The sequence below is a fragment of the Myxine glutinosa genome, chromosome 10 (genome assembly GCF_964187855.1).
Source record: "Myxine glutinosa chromosome 10, kmMyxGlut1.1, whole genome shotgun sequence".
Lineage (NCBI taxonomy): Eukaryota > Metazoa > Chordata > Myxini > Myxiniformes > Myxinidae > Myxine > Myxine glutinosa.
In genome coordinates, this window is record NC_136270.1 from 84,498,191 (window position 1) to 84,520,073 (window position 21,883).

At 49.9% G+C, this 21,883-nt stretch overlaps 1 protein-coding gene across 2 annotated transcripts in view; it reads right to left on the minus strand.

The window, feature by feature from the left end:
* NOL11 (nucleolar protein 11) overlaps window positions 1–7,401 on the minus strand; it is a 35,180-nt gene extending 27,779 nt beyond the window's left edge. Inside the window, exons 1-2 of one of the 2 annotated variants that reach the window (XR_013624759.1) lie at window positions 7,049–7,202; window positions 131–244 (exon numbers count right to left, since the gene is read on the minus strand). Coding sequence is in view for 1 of the 2 variants with exons in the window: in XM_068100686.2 (XP_067956787.2) it covers window positions 131–244; window positions 7,049–7,225 (291 nt within the window). In the remaining variant the exon portion in view is untranslated. Of the gene's footprint in view, window positions 1–130; window positions 245–7,048 lie in introns of both variants that reach the window. The other variant, XM_068100686.2, reaches the window with a different exon arrangement.
* Window positions 7,402–21,883: the final 14,482 nt, after the last annotated feature.

Consider the following 21,883-nt stretch of genomic DNA (forward strand, 5'->3'; position numbering starts at 1 on the left):
TGTGGCCAAAGTGAACCAATTGCTAAGCCTCGCTTTTCGCTTCGCGTGCACAAGGTAAATATGGGGCACAAAGGAGACAGACAGGAAAATAAATTGCTCAGCTGTACAAGTAAGAGAGCATGGAATATACCTGTGTATTCTTCACCACAGCAAGCTCACCAGTCGTCGCGCACAACACAGCAGGTGCACTAATAGCCTGGCCTTGACGGAGAGACCACGAGCCCAGGGCATGCTGCTTCGACACCTGCAAATACATTACCCGCTTCAAAAGGTGCACAGGTATAGGAAAGAACAAAATTCGGTCGGGAATGGACATTACGACAGTGACGCGACTTTACCTTGAACGTCAGCAATGCTCAAAAGATCAATTTTGACTTACATTCGAAGCAAGACACACGTGCTTAAATTAAAACTTATTAAATTGAATTAACTAAAACTTACTAAGCAAAGAATTAAATATTTTTTATTTAATGAAATACTTGGTGGTTCACGAGATATCAAGTGACCACTGTGCGCGCACGCGTCTGTGCGAGTATGTGTCTGTGCGCCTGTGTGTCTGTGTGTGTCTGTGTGTGTCTGTGTGTGTCTGTGTGTGTCTGTGTGTGTCTGTGTGTGTCTGTGTGTGTCTGTGTGTGTCTGTGTGTGTCTGTGTGTGTCTGTGTGTGTCTGTGTGTGTCTGTGTGTGTCTGTGTGTGTCTGTGTGTGTCTGTGTGTGTCTGTGTGTGTCTGTGTGTGTCTGTCTGTGTGTGTCTGTGTCTGTCTGTGTCTGTCTGTGTCTGTCTGTGTCTGTCTGTGTCTGTCTGTGTCTGTCTGTGTCTGTCTGTGTCTGTCTGTGTCTGTCTGTGTCTGTCTGTGTCTGTCTGTGTCTGTCTGTGTGTGTCTGTCTGTGTCTGTCTGTGTCTGTCTGTGTCTGTCTGTGTCTGTCTGTGTCTGTCTGTGTCTGTCTGTGTCTGTCTGTGTCTGTGTCTGTCTGTGTCTGTCTGTGTCTGTCTGCAGCATAACTACCCGATGATATCATCCGATCTTCATGAAACTTGGGTGGGAGGTTGATATCATGATCTCGTTGTGTCCTGCCGAGAGTGGGCGCATTGCGCCCATTGTGGGCGGGGCCCCGCCCGACAAATATGTCTTTTTATGGGGTAATCGATTTCAAGCTACATCTTCTCCGAGGGAGTTGGTGGAATCTGACAGGGGTTTCGGTATTTGGTTAGGCCAATGTCATGTGTCTAGCCCCACGGAGCTCGATTTTTCATTTTCGCCCCAAGGTCAAGGTCACATGGTCATGGTGTACCCTGGTTTAGAATAGGTATAGTACAGTGGATAAGCTCTCATATTTTAACAAATTGTGCATTTTTTGAGAAAAGCATGAAATTTCTAGCATAGTTAGTATATACCATAAGGTTTATTTTCAGATGTGGAGGGAAGTCAGATTTGACCTCTGAGGACCGTGAGAGGTCAAATCCAAAATGGCCGCCAGTCACGGGGTCTAATGTTTAAACGCGCTTATAGGTGTCATTTCCAACTAAATTGGGGGTGCCCATTCATTTGGTGATACTTTTGAGATCGCCAGAACTCAAGGACATGCATTTAATTCACGGTCAAGGTCAAATTACGTTAAATATCTATTTTTATGATACTGCAGTTGGAACTGCTATTGGAAAAAGTTCATTTGAACTTTTAAAACTTTATTTTTTCAGGTACAGGGATAGGTAAAGAACACCCAAAGACCAGAAATGATGAAAAAAAAGGGTTTACACTGCAAGGAATGATGCAATAACCTCTGAAAAAATAACTGTAGTGAACCAAGTATGTCCACCAAAGCTTACATTAAATCAAGTGCAATGATGAAAATTGGTAATGATCTAAATCTAAGTCTCCAGAACAGAAGCACAGTGCATTGCACTTGAATGCAGCTTTGGCACACTTGCAGCGTCCAGTGCACCCTTTCTTGCAGCCACAGTCGATCAATTCATGGCACGATTTTGATGCTTCAGGAAGAGTGGTCCAAAGAGGCTGCCACCCAGTTGTCTCCTTTGTCCAGCCCCAGTCAGGTGGGTCTGGCATCTCTGGATCCATGACCAATGCCTGGTTACAACAGTTGGCCTGGTAGCAAGTGCGCTTGATGTGCTGCTTGAGTGTTGCCTGGGTTGGAGGAATGTTGTCTGGAGTTCTACACTTCTGTGTGAAGAGCTGTTTCCTAGCATCATTCACTTCCGTGCTCTCACTGGTTCTATCGTACATCAGCACCACAAATCGCTCTAGCAGTAACATTGAGCCTTCACTGACCTCACTTGAAATGCTGAGGAGTTCATTGAAAGCATCATTCACCTCTGGGCATCCCCAATTTAGTTGGAAATGACACCTATAATGTTTTTCTACACTATGTGGTTCCAAAATTAAGCGCGTTTGAACATTAGACTCGGTGGACTGGCGGCCATTTTGGATTTGACCTCTCACGGTTCTCAGAGGTCAAATCTGACTTCCCTCCACATCTGAAAATAAACCTTATGGTATGCACTATGTTAAAAATTTCATGCTTTTCTCATAAAATGCGCAATTTTTGTGTTTATCTGCTGCACTAGTACACCGTATCCCTGCGTGTCCTAAGAGGCGACTAAGAGGGTTGGCGTCAGGAAGGGCATCCGGCCATAAAAACATTTCCTCAAAAAGAGAACCATGACAATTACAACTACATATGGGCAGGGTACAGCCCAAAGTGGAGATCGGTTTCTGAGGTTTGGGACATGGAATGTCAGGACAATGGCAGGGAGATCAGGAGAAGTGGTGGAAGTATTGATCAGAAGAAGAGTGGACATATGTTATGTGCAAGAGACGAGATGGAAGGGCAATGGTATGAGAATGGTGAGGGTAGGCAGGGACAGAAATACAACTTTGTGTGGCAAGGTTGCCCGGAGGGCGTGAATGATATCGGTGTCCTGTTTTCTGAGGAGTTTGAAGACAGTGTGGTGAGTGTGACTAGAGAGAGTGACAGGTTGATGATGGTGAAAATGATGATGGGAAAGCTCTTGGTGAACGTCATCTCGGGATATGCTCCGCAGGTTGGTTGGAGCGATGAAGAGAAGGACAAGTTCTGGTGTGCGACAGAGAAGCTGATGGAAAACGTGAAAGATGAGGAAGTTGTTGTGGTAGGAGGAGACCTAAATGGACATGTGGGAAGCAGTATGGACGGTTTTGAGGGAGTTCATGGGGGTTACGGATATGGTGTGAGAAATGGAGAAGGTGAAAGGATTTTGGAGTTTGCTGATGGAGCTGATTTGTAATACTCAGTTCCAGAAAGAGGATTATAAGCTTGTTACATACACGTCAGGTGGGTCGACGACAACTGTTGACTACCTGATGGTGCGCAGGCGATAGGGGGCACCTCCGAGACACAAAGGTGATCCGGGGGAGGAGGCTGTTTCACAGCACCACTTGGTTGTCTGCGACATCATGGTGAAAGGTGCGAGGAGAGCTCGGCGGGTGAAGTACCAACCGAGAATGAAGGTGTGGAGGTTGAAAGAGGTGACAGTAAGGGACGCATTAAAAGAGAGGCTGAGTATGGCGGAGGATAATGTGGTTGAGCTTGAAAGTGGTTGGATGTCAATGAAAGATAGTCTGTTGGGAGCCGTTGGTGAGGTATGTGGATGGCCAAAAGGACCACCGAGGCACTCGGAAACATGGTGGTGGGATGATGAAGTTGGAAAGAGGATTGACGAGAAGAGGAAGAAGTTCAAGGAGTGGCAGAAAGCGAAGGGTACGGGAGCAGGAAAAGCAGAGCATGAAAGTTATAAGGCAGCCAAGAAGGCTGCAAAGAAAGAGGCAGCAAAGGCGCAGGAGGCATGTAGGAAAATGTTCGGAGAACGCTTGGATTCGGAAGAGGGTCAGAGAGCGGTATTCAGGATTGCAAAGCAGATAGCGAAAGAGGTGTGAGATGTGATGAGGGTGAGTTGCTTGAAGGATGAAGTGGGACAAATCGTTGTGGACCCAGAGTGAATTAAATTTAAAGGAAGATGGAAAAGATATATGGAAATGCTGTTGAATACAGAGAATGAATGGGATGGCAACATAGAGAGTAACCCAGTTTTAGGACAAGCAGAGAAGATAACTGAGAAGGAAGTTGAGGAAGCGATAAAAGCAATGAAGAGTAGAAAAGCGGGAGGGCCGACGGGAGTTGTGGGAGATATGTTGAAGGCAGCAGGAAGTTGGGGTGTGAAGAGAATGACAGAAATCTGTAATCTGGTGGTGAAAGGCCGCATTCCAGTGGATTGGGAACCGAGTACCCTCGTCGCTCTATACAAGGGGAAAGGTGACCCTCTGGAGTGTGGCTCGTACCGAGCGATAAAGTTATTGGAGCATGGAATTAAGGTATTGGAAAGGATGTTGGAGGGAAGAATAAGGAAGAAGGTGAAGATCGACGAAATGCAGTTTGGATTTATGCCAGGAAGAGGAATGACAGACGCGCTCTTTATTGTGAGGCAGTTGCAGGAGAAGTACATGGAGAAGAGGAAGAAGTTGTTTCTTTGGTTTGTTGATCTGGAGAAAGCATTCGATGGGGTTCCACGCAAAGTATTGACATGGGCATTGAGGAAGTTAGGAGTGGAGGAATGGTTGATCAGAGAGGTGATGGCAATGTACAAAAGAGCGCGCACAGCTTTAAGGACGATGGACGGGAACAGTGGTGAGTTTGAGGTGAAGGTGGGAGTGCATCAGGGGTCGGTACTAAGTCCACTACTATTTGTAGCTGTGATGGAGGTGCTGGCTCAGAACGTAAAGGAGGGTTTACCATGGGAGTTGTTGTATGCAGATGATCTGGTGTTGATTGCGGAAAGTATGGATGGTCTGAAGGAAAAGATGAACAAGTGGAAGGAATATATGGAGACAAAAGGTCTGAAGGAGAATATCGGAAAGACGAAGGTGATGGCAAGTGGTAAAGCATGTGGTGAGGTGGAAATAACTGGGAAGTGGCCATGTGCTGTGTGCAGGAAGGGTGTTGGAGTGAACTCCATTCAATGTGCAATGTGCACTGAGTGGGTTCATCAAAAATGCAGTGGTCTGAGGGGGTCATTAACCAGTGTGGCAGCTACATTCAAATGTAAGGTGTGCACAGAGGGAGCTGCACATGGAGAAAATGTTGAGTTAGATCTTCGAGACGGCGTGAAGCTGGGAGGTGTGAAAACATTTTGCTACCTCGGAGACATGCTGAGTGGAGAAGGTGGATCAGACTCGGCAATGGTCACTGGAGTGAGATGTGCATGGAAGAAGTTTCGGGAACTGAGTGGCGTGCTGATGAGGAGGGGAGCGTCGTTGAAGCTGAAGGGAAAGGTGTACACTGCATGTGTGAGAAGTGTTATGATTTATGGGAGCGAGACATGGGTAATGAACGTAGAGCAGCAACGAAGGCTGGAAAGGGTGGAAATGCGAATGGTTCGGTGGATGTGCGGAGTATCGTTGAGATAGAGGAAGACAAATGATGAATTGCGAAAGATGATGGGAATAGAGCCTGCGATTGATGCTGTGAAGAGGAACAGGTTGAGATGGTTTGGTCACGTGTTGAGGAAGGATGAAAGTGACTGGTTGAGAAGAGTGATGGAAATGAATGTAGAAGGAAGTAGAGGACGGGGGTCGGGGAAGACCGAGAAAGACTTGGCTGAAGATGGTGGAAGAAGAAATGCGGGCAAGGGGGTTAACAAGGAGAGATGCAGAAAATATGGCAAAATGGAGAAGATTGTCATGGGGACCGCAAGGCTAACCCCCACTCTAGCAGGGAAAATGGCCTTAAAATGCACGTTGTTGTTGTTGTTGTTGTCAAGGTCACGGAATTTATTAAAGTCGATTTTTGATGGTTTTATTACATTGTTCGCTTCCTGGTAGGGTGAAATGTCGTACATGATCTTATATTATCACATACATCATGAAATACAAGTTTTCCAACAAATTTCAGGATCTTCGACCTTGAAGGTCACAAAGGTCAAATTTTCAAAGTTGTTGGAATCTAACCGAATTTTCGGTATTGTGTAGCTAACTAACCTCATAACTGATTATACATTATTTTCTATCTCATTTCAAGGTCAGTAAGCTTCGTTTTGACATTAAGGTCACAAAGGTCAAATTTCCAAAGTTGTCGGAATCGACCCGAATTTTCAGTATTGTGTTGCTAAGTAGTCTCATAACAGATAATACATTCCTATTTATATTTTTTCAATGTCGGTTTTGACCTTTGTCATTCACTACCGCTCGCTCGTGAACCATCGTCGTCTCCTGATTTGTTCTTGTTCTTTATTCGTTTTAAAGCGTGTTTATATCAATTTGTTGCTTTCAAAGGCTTTTTGTTCACCACGTGCTCTCAAATTATATAATAAATTTTAATATATTTATTACAATATATTTATTAAAATAATATTATATATTTCTTAAAATTTTAATATATTTTGTCTAAAAAGCTAAAATTTAAACCTTAGTGAAAGCAAGTTTCAAAGCAGTGTTAAATTCTTTCGCAAAGCTCTGCAGACAGGCAATTCACAATCGATACTGGTAGTTGGGTCCACACGTTAACTACTCTAACAGAAATCATTTGCTCGAGTATCTCGAGAATTAAATATCAATTATCATATAAAACACAATGTCAGTTTGTGTTTGTACAGATGTTTGTCCCCCTTCATAAATGTAGGTTTTAAAGGCCAATCGTTTAACACAAATGTGTGTTCACTACGGTCTATTTTTGAGGATAAAACAAACTCGAAAAACATTTTCCATAAAAGAGTAATTATGTCTCTTCTATTGGAATTGTAGACGGCGGCTTGTAAACCGAGCCTCAAGGGCGGTGTACAGAAACGTTTTTTTAAAAAAATAGCAATAAATACAATTATTGTAATCAACTTTTCGCAAAGTAATACCACAGCGTCTGTGCACATGATGTGCAAAACTTAGTCTACAGAACCTGCAGAACACCATGTGGCCCAAGCACATGTCAACGCGGGATAACACAACCGACAACGTATGGCAATCATCAAACTGAAGCCTTGCACAGCTCGACCGTGCCGGTACGGACCTTATACAGAGTCACATTGCGCTCTCCACGTGTCACCAACACTCTATCGTCGTCTCCGCCAGGTTCCAAGCCGACGACGCGACCTGAAGCAGGCAGAGGCCCAAGGTACTGCGCAATACCGAAACCTGCCATGGCGACGATCAGTAGAGAAAGAGAACACGAGAACGCGCTATGCATGCTGGGAGAGATTTCAGTAGGTTATCCCTCTCATCAGCATTTTTCAACGTTCTCCTTAAAAACAATACTATGACTATAACTTTATATAAAATAACAATTATCGAAAGATTTGCTGCAAATGGAAAGATAATTATCAGCAAAACCAATCAACCAACATATTATACACCGCCTAGAATTTCAACCGCTCACCGCTATGACCACAGTATTTTTGATCACCAAATTCGAGTAAATTCGGAGAAAAAAAAAATCTGCTAATGACAATGATTTTAGAAATGTTTCCTCAATCAGTATTGATCATATCCGGTACGCGTCCGGGATGAAGCTGAAGATGCCGGAGTCTATTTTGAGAATGGGTTCTGCAATGTATGTTTTCAGTGCCTGAAATTCAGAAGCAACTGTATTGTTGTTGGTTGTCCCGAGGGCCCCCAAAAAAATTAACAGACTTCCGGTGTGTACCGGATGGCCTAACGTTGGAGCCATTGATTGTGCATGCTATGGACTACATATATCTTATCTATTGTGCATTTTGGGGAGGGGTTTGCATGTTTGCAGATCCTGAAGAATTAGGATGAAAAGTTGAATAACAATATGAAATGCACGTTTTAATAATACTGGAATTAAAGACTCTTCGCTTCGCTGACGAGAATACCAATCTTTGTGTAATTGTAAAAAATATATATATGTATTGGGGAAAAGTTAAATTAAGCGGTGTATAGGTACCGGGTTTGGGTGTACTGCAAGATTGGGCTTTGGCTTTGGGACTTCACAAATGATTGGAAGGCAATATTGTCCTGTTGCTGTTGCAGCAGCTCATCCTAGCCAGTACGTAATGTGCACAACGGGGCAGGTAGGGCTGAGACAAGACAGGTAAGACGATGAGAACAAGACACAATTCATCAATATCCTCTGTAAAGTATGGAGTCATCAGTCGTATACCAGCAAGCTCCTGGGAAGAAAAAGTCGTCCTGATCTGTTAAGGGGCCGCATACCAATTGAGGTCCGAATATGGGACGACTACACTGGGCGGTGTTATCAACACAAGCTAACACCTGTAACATTTCCCTTTTTTAACATTACTAATATCATGTTGTAGTGCGATGCTACGCGCACGACTTGCTTACCACGAAGGGAAGCGGACAATGCAGGTAATACGAAAGAGGCTTTATTGGAAGAGCTCCACTGTAGCACTGGCGCACTGAGGTCTGAGGAGCTCGGCTTCGGGGCTGCGAGCCCCGTGTATATCCCGAGGCCACGCCCACCCCTCGGGCGTGGCCAACGCCCACTTGGTGCGCGGAATGATGCCATCACGCAAGTGAGCTTTCGTGTCCGCCACACGCGCCCCCCCAGAATTCCCGCGCACCTGGAGGGCCAGTTTGCGGGGCAAACGGATGACCCGGCCGAAGCGCCCTCTGGCGACTGGCGGCGTCCGGGGTGCAGGGATGCCAGCTGGGATGCCTCCGGCTGCACCCGGGATGGGTGCAGGACCGGGGGGCGGCGTGCCGGCGGGCCTGGGCGGTGCCGGGGGTCCACCAGCAGGGGGGCGGCCCCGACGCGGGGGCCGAGCCACCGGCGGTGGGTGGTCCACGTCGATGTGGGCCGGCTTGAGGTGATCCACTGAGATGCGGTCGGGAGTACCGCCGATGTCCAAGGTGAAATGTTTCACCCCGGTCTCCAGCACGTGGAAAGGCCCGTCGTACGGGGGCCGCAGTGGTGTCCGGTGGGCGTCGTGCCGGACGAAGACGTACTCCGTGGTGCGAAGCTCCGGGGCGACGTGCGTAGGCGGGTGCCCGTGGTGCGCCGTCGGCACCGGGGCGAACCTCGCGGCTGTCTCCTGCAGCGCGGAGCGCTCCTGCGCCGCGGACCATGGTGCCGTGGGGTCGGGGAGAAACTCGCCCGGCACCCGCAGCGGTTGTCCGAAGACCAACTCCGCCGCGGATGCGCGTAGGTCATCCTTGGGCGCCGTCCGGAGGCCCAGCAGGACCCAGGGGAGCCTGTCGACCCAGCCGCCGTCGCGGAGGGTGGCCCGGAGCGCGGCCTTCAACGAGCCGTTGGCCTGGGGGTGGTAGGCCATGGTTCGGTGCAGCTGGACGCTGAGCCCCCGCGCGATCGGCCCCCAGAGCTCCGAGGTGAACTGGGGGCCGCGGTCGGACGAGATGTCCGAGGGGGCGCCGAACCGGGCGACCCAGGTGGCGATGAACGCCTGCGCGACGTCTGCCGCCGTCCGCCGCCAAAGGGCCTCCGGCCACCGGGTGGTGCGGTCCACCATGTTGAGGACATGGGTGAAACCCCGCGAGGGGGGCAGAGGTCCCACCAGGTCCATGTGAACGTGGTCGAACCTACGTTCCGGCACCGTAAACGGGGCCAATGCTGGGTGTGTCGGTGCACCTTCGCGCGCTGGCACGCGAGGCACGTCCTGGTCCAGCCGCGGACGGCCTTCCGGAGGCCATGCCAGACAAACTTGTCGGCGACCAACCTCTGGGAGGCCTTCGTGCCCGGGTGGGACAGGCCGTGGAATGGCGTCAAAAACCTGGCGCTGCCAGCCCGCGGGCACGATGGGGCGAGGCCGCCCGAGGGAGACGTCGCACAAGAGGGCCGTGCCCACGCCGTCGAACGGCACCTCGGTGACGCGGAGGCCCGTGACGGCGGTCCGCAAGGCCTGGATGCCGGGGTCGCCGGCCTGGTCCGCCGCCATCCGGGCATAGTTGATGCCAAGGTGGACTGCGTGGGCGACGGACCGGGAAAGGCAATCCGCCACCGGGTTGTCCTTCCCCGCGACGTGCCGGATGTCTGTCGTATATTCGGACACGGCCGAGAGGTGACGCTGCTGCCGGGCCGACCACGGCTCGGCGACCTTGCCCATCGCGTAGACCAGTGGCTTGTGGTCGACGAAGGCCGTGAACGCACGGTCCTCGAGCAGATGGCGGAAGTGCCTGCCCGCCAGGTGAAGCCCGAGCAACTCGCGGTCGAAGGTACTATAACGGCGTTCGGGCGGGCGAAGCTGCCGGCTGAAGAACGCCAGCGGTTGCCAGGCACCACGCACCCATTGCTCGTGCTCCGCGCCCACCGCGTAGTCCGAGGCGTCGGTGGTGAGGGCGATCGATGCATCGGGCGACGGGTGCGCGAGCATGGTGGCGTTAGCCAAGGCGAGCTTCGCGCCCGCGAGCGCCGCGTCCATCTGCTCGGTCCAGGTAACGTCACCTTTGCCCGGCTTCCCTCGGAGGGCCTCGTGCAAGGGGCGCAGGAGCTGGGCGATGCGGGGCAGGAACCGATGGTAAAAGTTTACCATGCCCAGGAACTCCTGGAGGCCCTTGATCGTGCAGGGGCGCGGAAACCCCTTCACCGCCTCCACCTTGGCCGGTAGGGGGACGGCCCCGTGACTGGTGACGCGGTGCCCCAAAAAGTCGATGTCGGCGACGCCGAACCGGCACTTGGCGGGGTTCACGATGAGGCCATGCTGGCCCAGGCGTTCGAAGAGCGTGTGGAGATGGTGGAGGTGCTCTTCGCGGGACGCGCTGGCAACGAGGATGTCATCCAGGTAGACGTACACAAAATCCAAGTCGCGCAAGACGCTGTCCATTAGTCGCTGGAACGCCTGAGCCGCATTCTTCAACCCGAAGGGCATCCGAAGAAATTTGAAAAGTCTGAATGGCGTGATGACCGCCGTCTTCGGGATGTCCTCCGGCCTGACGGGGACCTGATGGTAGCTGCGTATGAGGTCCACCTTTGAAAAGAAGGACATGCCCACCAACCGGGCGGAGAAGTCCTGAATGTGGGGGACGGGGTAGCGGTCGGGGGTGGTGGCGTCGTTGAGGCGCCGGTAGTCTCCGCACGGTCGCCATCCCCCACCGGGCTTTGGCACGATGTGGAGCGGCGACGCCCAAGCACTCTCGGAGCGCCACACGATGCCGAGCCGCTCCAGCGTAGCGAAATCCGCTTTAGCTACCGTGAGCTTCGTCGGCTCGAGGCGGCGTGCCCGGGCGTAGACCGGTGGCCCGGCGGTGGGGATGTGGTGTTCCACCCCGTGCTTGACAGCCCCCGCCGAGAAGGTGGGCCGCGTGAGGGCCGTGAAGCCGGCGAGGAGGCGGGTGAATTCGTCCGCTGCCGGAAGCGTACAGATCAACCTGGCCGGACCCGAACCGCTCAGCAAGCCGCTCGGCGAGCCGCTCGCCGAGCCGCTCCGGGAGCTGCTCAACGAGGCGGGCAGCGCGCAAGCAAGTGAGCTGAACGTCTCGGCCTGGACAAGCCTTCTGTGCTTTACGTCCACCAACAGGCCATTGGCACACAGGAAGTCCGCGCCAAGCAGTGCCATAGGCACGTCGGCAGTGACGAACGACCACCGGAAAACCTGCCCTCCGAACCGCAGAGAGAGGCAGTGTTTTCCGTATATGCGTATGGACGTACCGTTGGCAGCAAGCAGCGCGGGGCCCCGGCCCGCGGTCTGCTTGTCGGACGTACCGGCGGGAATGACACTCACCTGCGCTCCCGTGTCGCACAGGTAACGGCGCCCGGATAAGGTGTCCGTTATGAACAGTAGGCTGTTTGAACGGCCGGCGCTCAGTGCCACTACCGAGGGCCGGCCCGGGCGTTTCCCGACCTGCCGAATGAGCACGGCAGGCGACATTGCCGAGCCTCGTGGCCGAACTTGGTGTGAAACCCGCACCATGCCACGAGGCGCCCGTCGGGGTAGGGGTGGTCACCCGCAGGAGGTTCAGCGGCCACGCGGTGCGTCGCATAGTGGGGGTGGTCACCCGCAGGAGGTTCAGCAGCCACGCGGTGCGTCGCGTAGTAGGGGTGGTCACCCGCAGCAGTTTCGGGCTCGGAGTAGGGGCGTGCAGCCGCAGCCGCCGCAGCCCCGGGAGCCGCGACGGCCGCACCGAAACTCACCCGCGTGTCCAAAGCCGCGAAGAACTTGTCGGCGTCGGCCGCGAGAGCTCGGGGTTCCGTTATCACGGAACCGGCCAACGCGAGGCATACTCGTGCCGGCAGCTGGCGCCGAAATAACGCCCGGAATAGAGAATTCGGGGTTTCGTCGCCTATCAGCGACAGCATATGGTCCATTCGGACCAACGGTCGCGTGACGCCGAGCTCGGGGAAGTCCAGGAGGCGGTCGGCTCTTGCGTCCTCCGTGAGGCCAAACGTGGCGAGGAGGAGACGCTTGATCGCCTCGTACCTGTGGTTGGCTGGTGGGTTCCTCAGGACAGACACGACGCGGGCGGCGGTGCCGGGCCCGAGGGAGGCGACCACGTGGAAGTACATGGTCTCATCGCTCGTGATGCGCTGAAGCCGAAATTGGGCCTCGGCCTGAACGAACCAGACCTCGGCCTGAGCCTCCCAGAACTCGGGGAGTTTGACCACAACTGCGTTGTTTGCCATTGCTATGGCGTATTCGGTTGGTCAGCTACGGCTGATCCAACGTCGAGGTCACCAAATGTAGTGCGATGCTACGCGCACGACTTGCTTACCAAGAAGGGAAGCGGACAACGCAGGTAATAAGAAAGAGTCTTTATTGGAAGAGCTCCACTGTAGCACTGAGGAGCTCGGGGCTGCGAGCCCCGTGTATATCCCGAGGCCACGCCTACCCCTCGGGCGTGGCCAACGCCCACTTGGTGCGCGGAATGATGCCATCACGCCAGTGAGCTTTCGTGTCCGCCACAATGTGATGCAATCTATTCTACCAAAATTTCGAAAAGAGATGTAAACTGGTATCACAACATAACAATATTCTGGCTAAATTATAACATAGGATTATGCCAGGAGCTGAACATTTCCACCAATCAATGACATCAAATCAATAACTAAATGTCCTTGCTGTTACTTGTAACAGTTCACAGATGAAGTCTGTTTGGGGGGTTTTTACAGTCTTCCACTGCAGGAGAAAACAGGGCTCCTGTGTGAGAGAGGCTCTTTGACCATCGCCGGTGTTGAGGGTGTGCTGCAGGTCCTCCCTGCTGGTGTGCTCACTCTCACCAAATTCTTCTTAGCATTGCAGCCCTCAGGCTCAATGGCAGTTTTGTCTTCACTTTGCACATCCGGTCTTGTGATGCTCTGGTTGTGCCTTTCCTCCGAGAGCAAATCCGAGGGCTGTCCATAACAGGGAGGTGGTGCTGACTCAGCTACTCTCAGGTCCACGCGATTGCGGCGATACAGGGCACCCTCCACATCCACGAGATAGGAGCGTGGGGCAACCTGTTGCACGCAGGTTCCTATTTTCCAGCGACCAGTTCGGTCTCCAGGCAGTGGTTTCATACGGATGCACTCACCAACTTTTAGTTCAGGTAAGTCTCTGGCTGACCTGTCATAGCCGAGCTTGGATATCTGCTTTTTTTGACGCAGTTTCTCCAAAACACCTGGCACCACACAAGGCTCGAGCAACTTGTTGGTCACAGGTAAAGGTGTTTTCAGCCTTCTTGACATCAAGCGCTGCGCTGGGCTGCTGTCCATGCCCTCAGTTGGTGTATTCCTCCACTGGAGTATGGCCTTACAGGGGTCATTGCCATCACATGTAGCTTTCTTGCACAGGTTCTTTACGATTTTGACGGCAGACTCAGCTTTGCCATTGGCTTTTGGGTGTCGTGGAGAGGATGTGAGATGCTCGAATTCCCATTCGATGGTAAAGCGTCTGAATTGCTCGCCTGCAAATTGAGGCCCATTGTCAGAGATTACACGGTCCGGTTGACCGTGACGTGCGAATTGTGCCTTGCATCGCCGGATTGTTGTCTCAGCAGACAGGTCTGGGAGCAGCTCAATTTCCCAGAAGTCAGAATAGTGATCGACCATCAGGAGGAAGTCTTTCCCAATGTACTTGAATAAGTCCATGCTGATGATCTGCCAGGGCCGTGTGGGCAACTCGTGCGACATCATCGTCTCCTTTTGCTGCTCATGCGCATATTCATTGCACACGGAACATTTACTGACAAAGTCTTTGATCTCTGCTTGCATGTTTGGCCAGAAGAGAGTATCGCGTGCTTGCCTGTAGCATGCTTCCCCTCCAATGTGGCTGGAGTGGATTCGTGCCAGCATCTCTGGGCGCAAAGACTTCGGTATGATAACTCTCTGACCTTTGAACAGCACACCATTCTGCACACTGATTTCATCTCTGCATAGCCAATAATCTCTAACAGCAAGAGATGTCTCCTCTCTCTGGTCAGGCCACCCGGCCAAGACAACAGCTTTTAGTGCTTGCAGGTATTCGTCTCTGTCTGTGTGCTGTCTGATCTGAAGCAGGCGTCGATCAGTGACGTTCAGGTAATCTGCCTGGTTGATCTGCTCCACATCATACTGCTCCTGCTGCATGCTACAAACTGTGTGTCGCTCATGTTCCACATTGGAAGTACTGACCGCTGCTGTTGCCCTGCTGAGCATGTCGCTGATATACATTTTAGGCCTAGGCTTGTACACAACCCTGAGGCTGTAGTTCTGGAGTGTGAGCAGCATGCTCTGGAGTCGCTTAGGTGCGCTTAGGAGAGGCTTGCTGAAAATGGCAATGAGCGGCTTGTGATCAGTCTCTGCCGTGATCACTTCCCGGCCATACAGATAGTGATGGAAGCGTTGACAGGCAAACACTATGCTCAGGCATTCTTTTTCGATTTGTGCATAGTTTTGTTCCGTCAGCGTTGTGCGCACCCCCCCCCCCCCCCCCCCACCCTCTACAACGCAACGCAACAGCATGGATGTGCTGGAGGCATACTCTATGATTGACGACAAGAAGGACGCGCTCACTCAACTACGGTCAAATGCAGAAACTGAATTCTCTCTGTGGTTCGATCATGCTGAGGCCATGATAGATCTGTAGGAGGTGATGTCACAATGCCAAATCCATCGTCCGAATGTAAAACGACAAATCCATCGTCCAAACACTGCCGCCAATACTCCCTTGCTCTTCTACCTCAGAAACATGTCCATTCCATTTCTCGACCACCTCAGCCAGGAAATGGATACCGATTCTGTGCTGAAAATCGGGAAGGTAGCGATCTGTTTCTGCTGATGCCATCTGCAATAATCGCCGATACCTGCGACATTCCAGCCCTACATCAGAAGCTATTGCGTTGGAAAAACGACATGGAACATTCCGCAGGACTGATAAATGAGCTTAGAGACTGGCAGGTGTTTTGGAGAAGGAAGCCCAACAACACGCTTCCAAGCAGATTCATGAATTGTTTCTGCGCAGTAGATGGAGACGAATTTCCATCCATCAAAGTCCTACTCCATATTGGATGCACCCTCCCTGTAGGCTCCTGTGAGGCCGAACGCTCATTGGCTTGCCTGCGTCGTCTGAAGACCTACCGAAGAAATTCCATGGGAGAAAGTCGGATGGCATCTCTAGCCCTGATGAACATACACCATGACTTCATCATATCCCCACATGATGTGTGTGACATTTTCATTCAGAAACACAAGCGCCGTCTATTCCAAAATAGCATAATTTACGATTAATAAAGTAATTCACAATCCGCTGTCCGATGTGATCTCTTTTGTGGGGAGAACCCCCTGCCTTGAGCTTCACAACCTAGGCACATGGCGGTGCCGGGTGTCATGTATGAAGCTGCAAATATTCACCGTTGTATCCCTACACCGGGACCGCATTGTATCCCTACGCCCCAGCTCGGATGGCGCTGCAGTTAATCGGGCCTGTATCGGCAGAGTGAATAAACGTGTACTACAATCGATCATAGTTTGTCGAGAAACCTTACATGGCGATGAGGATAAACATCTAGACCATGACTTCTTTCGGCCATATCGATGAATTCGACCCTCATGAGGGGGATTTTGACACGTATTCCGAGCGGTTGTCTTTCTACTTCGAGGCGAACGGCATCGTGACCGAAGCCCGGATGAAGGCCGTCTTCCTGTCCGTTTGCGGAGGTGAGACGTTCTCACTTGTTAAAAACCTGATTCGTCCTCGGACAATCCAGGAGCTCACGTATGCAGAGCTCAAGGCCGCTTTGAAAGAACATTGTAATCCATCTCCTTCAGTCATCCTGTGTCGGTTTAATTTTTACATGTGCAGACAGCAGCACGGTCAGTCGATTGCAGACTTCATTGCACACCTCAAAAAAACTGTCACATCTGTGTGAGTTTGGGGACACGATTGATGACATGCTCCGTGATTTGCTGGTGGTTGGCATGTCCGATGACCGCACTCGTAGACGCCTGTTTGCTGAGAGAAGACTGACGTTCCAAAATGCCAGAGACACCGCCATTTCCATGGAAAGTGCTGAACGCAATGCTACAAGCATCGGTGCCACTCGCTCGTCTGGTACCAGCCCTGCTCTGAATCAGTTGGATCATGATCAGCCAAAACGTTGGAACAAGGCTCCTCGTCAGAAGCCAGTGCAGTCTCAAACACACAACAAATATTTTCGGTGCAACGGAAAGCACCCTCTGGAGACGTGTCGGTTCAAAGATGCAACCTGCCATTTCTGTTCGAAAACTGGCCATATTGCTCCAGCTTGCATCACTCGCAAATCAGGAAAAGGAAAACCTGCCGACAAGAAGATTCATCAGTTTATCGGTTCGGAGGAAGCTGAGTTTGACCAGGTGAGCTCTGTTTCCGACAACTCAGAATCGTATGACCTGCTTCATATTGATTCTCATCATAAGCGGGACCCTCGTTTTGCCACTGTTGTCGTCAACAATCGACCATTGCAAATGGAGGTTGACACTGGTGCGGCCGTCTCGCTCATCAGCCATGCTGTTTTCATAAACCTGTGGAGTGATGCTGACCGACCCCATCTGAAACCTACTACCTATGGATTCTCCACCTATACAGGTGAGAAGATTGTTCCCTGCTGTACATGTGACGTCACGGTGGGCTACGATAACCGTGAGTTTCCCCTACCCCTGATCGTCATTCCTGGAAAGGGCCCTTCCTTACTCGGCAGGAACTGGTTGAGCATAATTCTACTGAAGTGGAAAAGCATTCATCAACCGCCACTCAAAGGGATCACCTCGGACTCTGTATCCACTGGTACACCGCGACGCTCAATGCGTGAGAGAAAAGCACCCAACCGGTTGAATCTTTGAAGATGTTTTTTTTTCACGTTGACACATGTTCTCTTTTCACGTTAACACACGTTCTATTTTCACGTTGACACATGTTCTATTTTCACGTATTTTCATTATTCTCATAATCGTTTGCACACATATTTTCACATGTTTTTGGAAATGTTGCTTTTGAAATGTCAATTTGGGAAATCTAGCACGTATTGCTCTTGGTAATTTTGGACTTAAAGGGGAGGATGTCATGGAGGAAGCTGCAAATATTCACCGTTGTATCCCTACACCGGGACCGCATTGTATCCCTACGCCCCAGCTCGGATGGCACTGCAGTTAATCGGGCCTGTAGGCCTATCGGCAGAGTGAATAAACGGGTACTACAATCGATCGTAGTTTGTCGAGATACCTTACACTCCCCATGGGGAATAAGAAATGCCGATGATGATGTCATTGGTGTGCTTATTATGACGTCATAATTCGACAAATACAATGCTTTATCTGATAAGTATACAACAACAACAACAACAACTGATAAGTATGAAAAAAACATTTCCTTTGCAACTGTTAGTCCAATGGACACAAAATTTGGACCATAGGATCAACTCCTGTAGAATATTTTAATGATAATTATGATGTCATAGGTCATGTGGTACAGCCGCCATCTTGGAAAAAATCGAAAAACGTTGCACCTTATATCTCCAAAACCGTTCCATGGAAAAAATTTAAACATGGCTCATTGTAAAGAACTCCATATTGGGAATAAGTGTTCTTAATGATGACGTCATTGGTGCCTTAATTATGACGTCATAATTCGACAAGCACAACGCTTGGTCTGATCATTTTGAAATTTATTGAGCGTGATCTACACAACAATTAAGTATATTAGAGAATATAAACTTATGATGTAATGGCTCATGTGGTCTGGCAGCCATGTTGGATCAAGAAAAAAACCCTCCAAAAACATAAGAGTTGACTCGCAGCAAGTTGACATTGCAGGTTAAGTATTCTATGGATACCAAGTCTATGAATCTATGAATTCTATGTTAAATATATATATTATAATAATGGTGTCAATCGGACCAAGAATTGGCAGAGAAAAAACAATTCATACTGATCGAATCAAGTGTTGTACCTGTCGAATTATGACGTCATAAATAAGGTACTGATGACATCATAATTAACATATCTTATTCCACATGGGGAGTTCTTTACAATGGGCCATGTTTCAATTTTTTGCCATGGAGAGGTTTTTGAGAAATAGAGGTGCAACGGTTTTCGATTTTTTTCCAAGATGGCTTGGAAATCTGCTTGGAAATCAGCCAACATCACCGCTTTGCACAAAAAAGGTGCAAAAACAGATCCTAGCAACGACAGACCAATCAGCCTTCTCCCAAATATCAGCAAAGTCATGGAATCCATCACTGCTTCGGATATGAAATCTTTCCTCTTCTCCAATGGCTTGATCTCTGATCATCAATTTGGTTTCAGACCAGGTCACTCTACTCTGGACATGCTGCTTCTGCTGTCTCAACAATGGATGGAGGTCCTCAATGTCAAACAGGAAATTAGAGCTGTCTCCCTCGACATATCACGTGCCTTCGATACGGTCTGGCACCCCGCTCTGCTCACCAAACTCTCCTCCTTTGGTATCCATGGAAATCTCCACGCATGGCTGGCGGACTTCCTCTCTAGTCGTAGTCAACGTGTGGCCCTGAATGGGTTTCTCTCATCTCCTCTTCCTGTTCAGGCTGGAGTTCCCCAAGGCAGTGTTCTGAGCCCTGTGCTTTTTCTGGTCTTCATCAATGATCTCTCTCTTGAAAATCCTCTCCATCTCTTTGCTGATGACTCCACTCTCTGCCGCTCCATTCCTCATCCCTCAGATCGGCAGTCTGCAGCCTCCTCACTCTCTGCAGACCTGGACAAAATCACAGACTGGGCAAACAAGTGGAACATGTCTTTCAATCCTGACAAATCTCACACTCTTACGATGTCTCTCCGAAAAGACCGACTGGACAACCCTCCCATCTACTTTCTGAATAATCCTCTCCAAGAAGTTCTGTCACTCAAGCTTTTGGGTCTCACTATCTGCCATGATCTTTCCTGGGAAAACCACATTTCCAAGCTGGCCTCCAAAGCCAGTCGCCGACTGGGCATCCTCCGTCATGCGAAGTCCTTCCTTGGCACACCTGAGCTCCTCACCACATACAAGGCTTTCATCCGCATCTCAATGGAGGACTGCTCTCCCCTCTGGGCTGGTGCTCCTGCCTCACACCTAGCTCGTCTTCACGCTGTTGAAACCAAAGCGTTCAGAATCATTGGAATCTCCCGTGATGACGCTATCTCCGAGGGTCTTTCACTTAATCACCGCAGGCAGGTTGGTGGTCTTTCCATCTTCTACCGACTCCTCTCCGGCCTTGCTCCCCCAGCTCTCTCTGGGCTCTGTCCCCCAAATATTCCTGCAGGTCGCACAAGATCTGCCTGCAACCCTCTTATGGTTAAACTGCCAAAATCAAGACTCTCTGCTCACCTTCACTCCTTCATTTCTCTTTTCTCCCGCCTCTGGAACAAACTCCCTCACTCTCTTCAATCCCACTCCTCCCTCCAGGTCTTTAAAACGGCTGTTCACCACCAGCTCTTATCTTCCCCAATCCAAAACCTTGATCTTTTCTACCCCCGCTAATTTCACCCCAGATACACTTTTTTGAGGTTACTTTTGACTTCTTTCCTGGAAGTCCTTGGTGTCCTTGCGTTTTATACCTATCCTGCCTCCCCCGAGGCCCTCTCCCTCCAAAAACATCTCCCGATGTCCCTGCTCTCAAATGTTGTGTTTGTGTGCTTCCTCCCCTTCTCTCCCCATCTTGTCGACCGCTCCCCTTTTTATATACTTTGTTTGCTTGTTTGTTTGATTTGTTTGTTTGATAAATGTTAGCTCTTTCACGAGCCTCGACTCTGTATACCCCCCCAAAAAAATGGCGGCTGTACCACATGACCTATGACATTATAATTATCATTAAAATATTCCACAGGAGGAGGCGCTCCTATTGTACAGATTTCGTGTCCATCGGACAGACAGTTACAGAGGAATTATTTTTTTATCATACTGATCAGATCAAGCGTTGTACTTGTCGAATTATGACGTCATAATGAAGGCACCGATGGAGTCATCATATCTTATTCCCCATGGTGAGTATTTGAAAATGAGCCTTGTTTCAACATTTTTCATTGAGCGGTTTGGGAGATATAGAGGTGTAACATTCTTCCAAGATGGCGTCCGTACCACGTGACCTATGACGTCATCAGTATGAGAAAAAATTCTGCAGGCGGAGGCGCTCCTATGGTTGTCCAGGTGAGGTATTAGCATCGAGCGCTGTCCGTCAGTGTCAGGCTGTATGTAAACGCTCAGATCTTATTGTCCGAAACTATACACACGATTTCGATGAAACTCGAGCACAACCTTCATCACCCACGTGATGCAGAAACGAACAGGTAAGTCTTGTTTACACCAAACTTTGAGTTTAGAACGTCAAGTTTAGAAAGTCTGAGTTTTGCTGACTTTAGGATGACAGGTTGAACGTTGAAGTGGGTGTTAATGGCACGAGAGGGGCTCCAACTCAAGACCCTAATCCGTTAAGCGAATACCATGCTACCGACTGGCTAAGGCACTGGCAACCCACCCAATGCATTCCTCGCCGTTCTTGCCCAACTCACCTGTTTCTTTTCCACGGTGTTCCACCTGAGTTTACACTGTATTGTACCAAAATGGGCAGCTGATGGCGCTCTGACTCTGTCAAACTTTGCTTTCAGGTTTTCAGCATCGCATACGTGACAGTCGACACATCGAATTTGGCAATATATTTATGACGTACGCAAATATGGCCTAATTTTGACGCATCTGACCCTTCCTTCCATTTACTCCAATTGCCTCCTCTCAAACATCGTTCCCTTCTCACCCCATCCCTCATTTACCCCACTTAGTCTCCTTCCTGCTCTTCTTTTTTTTTTTTTTAACTTTAATTGAAAGTCGACTCCAACCCCTTCCTCCAACTACCAAGGATCTGGATCCGAACCTGAACCAAAATCGAATCTCCTTGTTCTTGTCACTTACCCAACTCATCCACCAAGTTTTGTCATCGTTCGTCCACAACTTTTTGAGATGATTCAATTTCCAGCAGAGACTAATCAAACTACAGTCCAGTACTGTATAAATTAAACTATGGTGAAAGTTTGGACATGCTCTCAGTCCATGAACTCTTGCAATACCATGGGACATTATATGTCAATTTCTTTCAACGTCAGATCCCCTTTGGGCAGGCACCCCTGTCTCACACCTTGCTCATAATGACACCGCTCACCACCATCTTTTTCACCATCATCGTTCATAAACAGCTGTTCACCATCATCTCTTATCTTCCCCCCATCCAAAACCTTGATCTTTTCTACCCCCGTTAATTCACCACAGATCCACTTTTTTGAAATACCAACTTCTTTCCTGGAAGTCCGAGCAATGTCCATGTGTTTTATAGCTACCCCCCCCCCCCCCCACCCTTCCCGTGCCTCCTCCCCCCAATTCCTCTCCCTCCCACAGATCTCCCGATGTCCCTGCTCTCAAATGTTGTATTTGTATGCTTCCCTCTCTCTCCCCATCTTGTCTCCCGCTCCCTT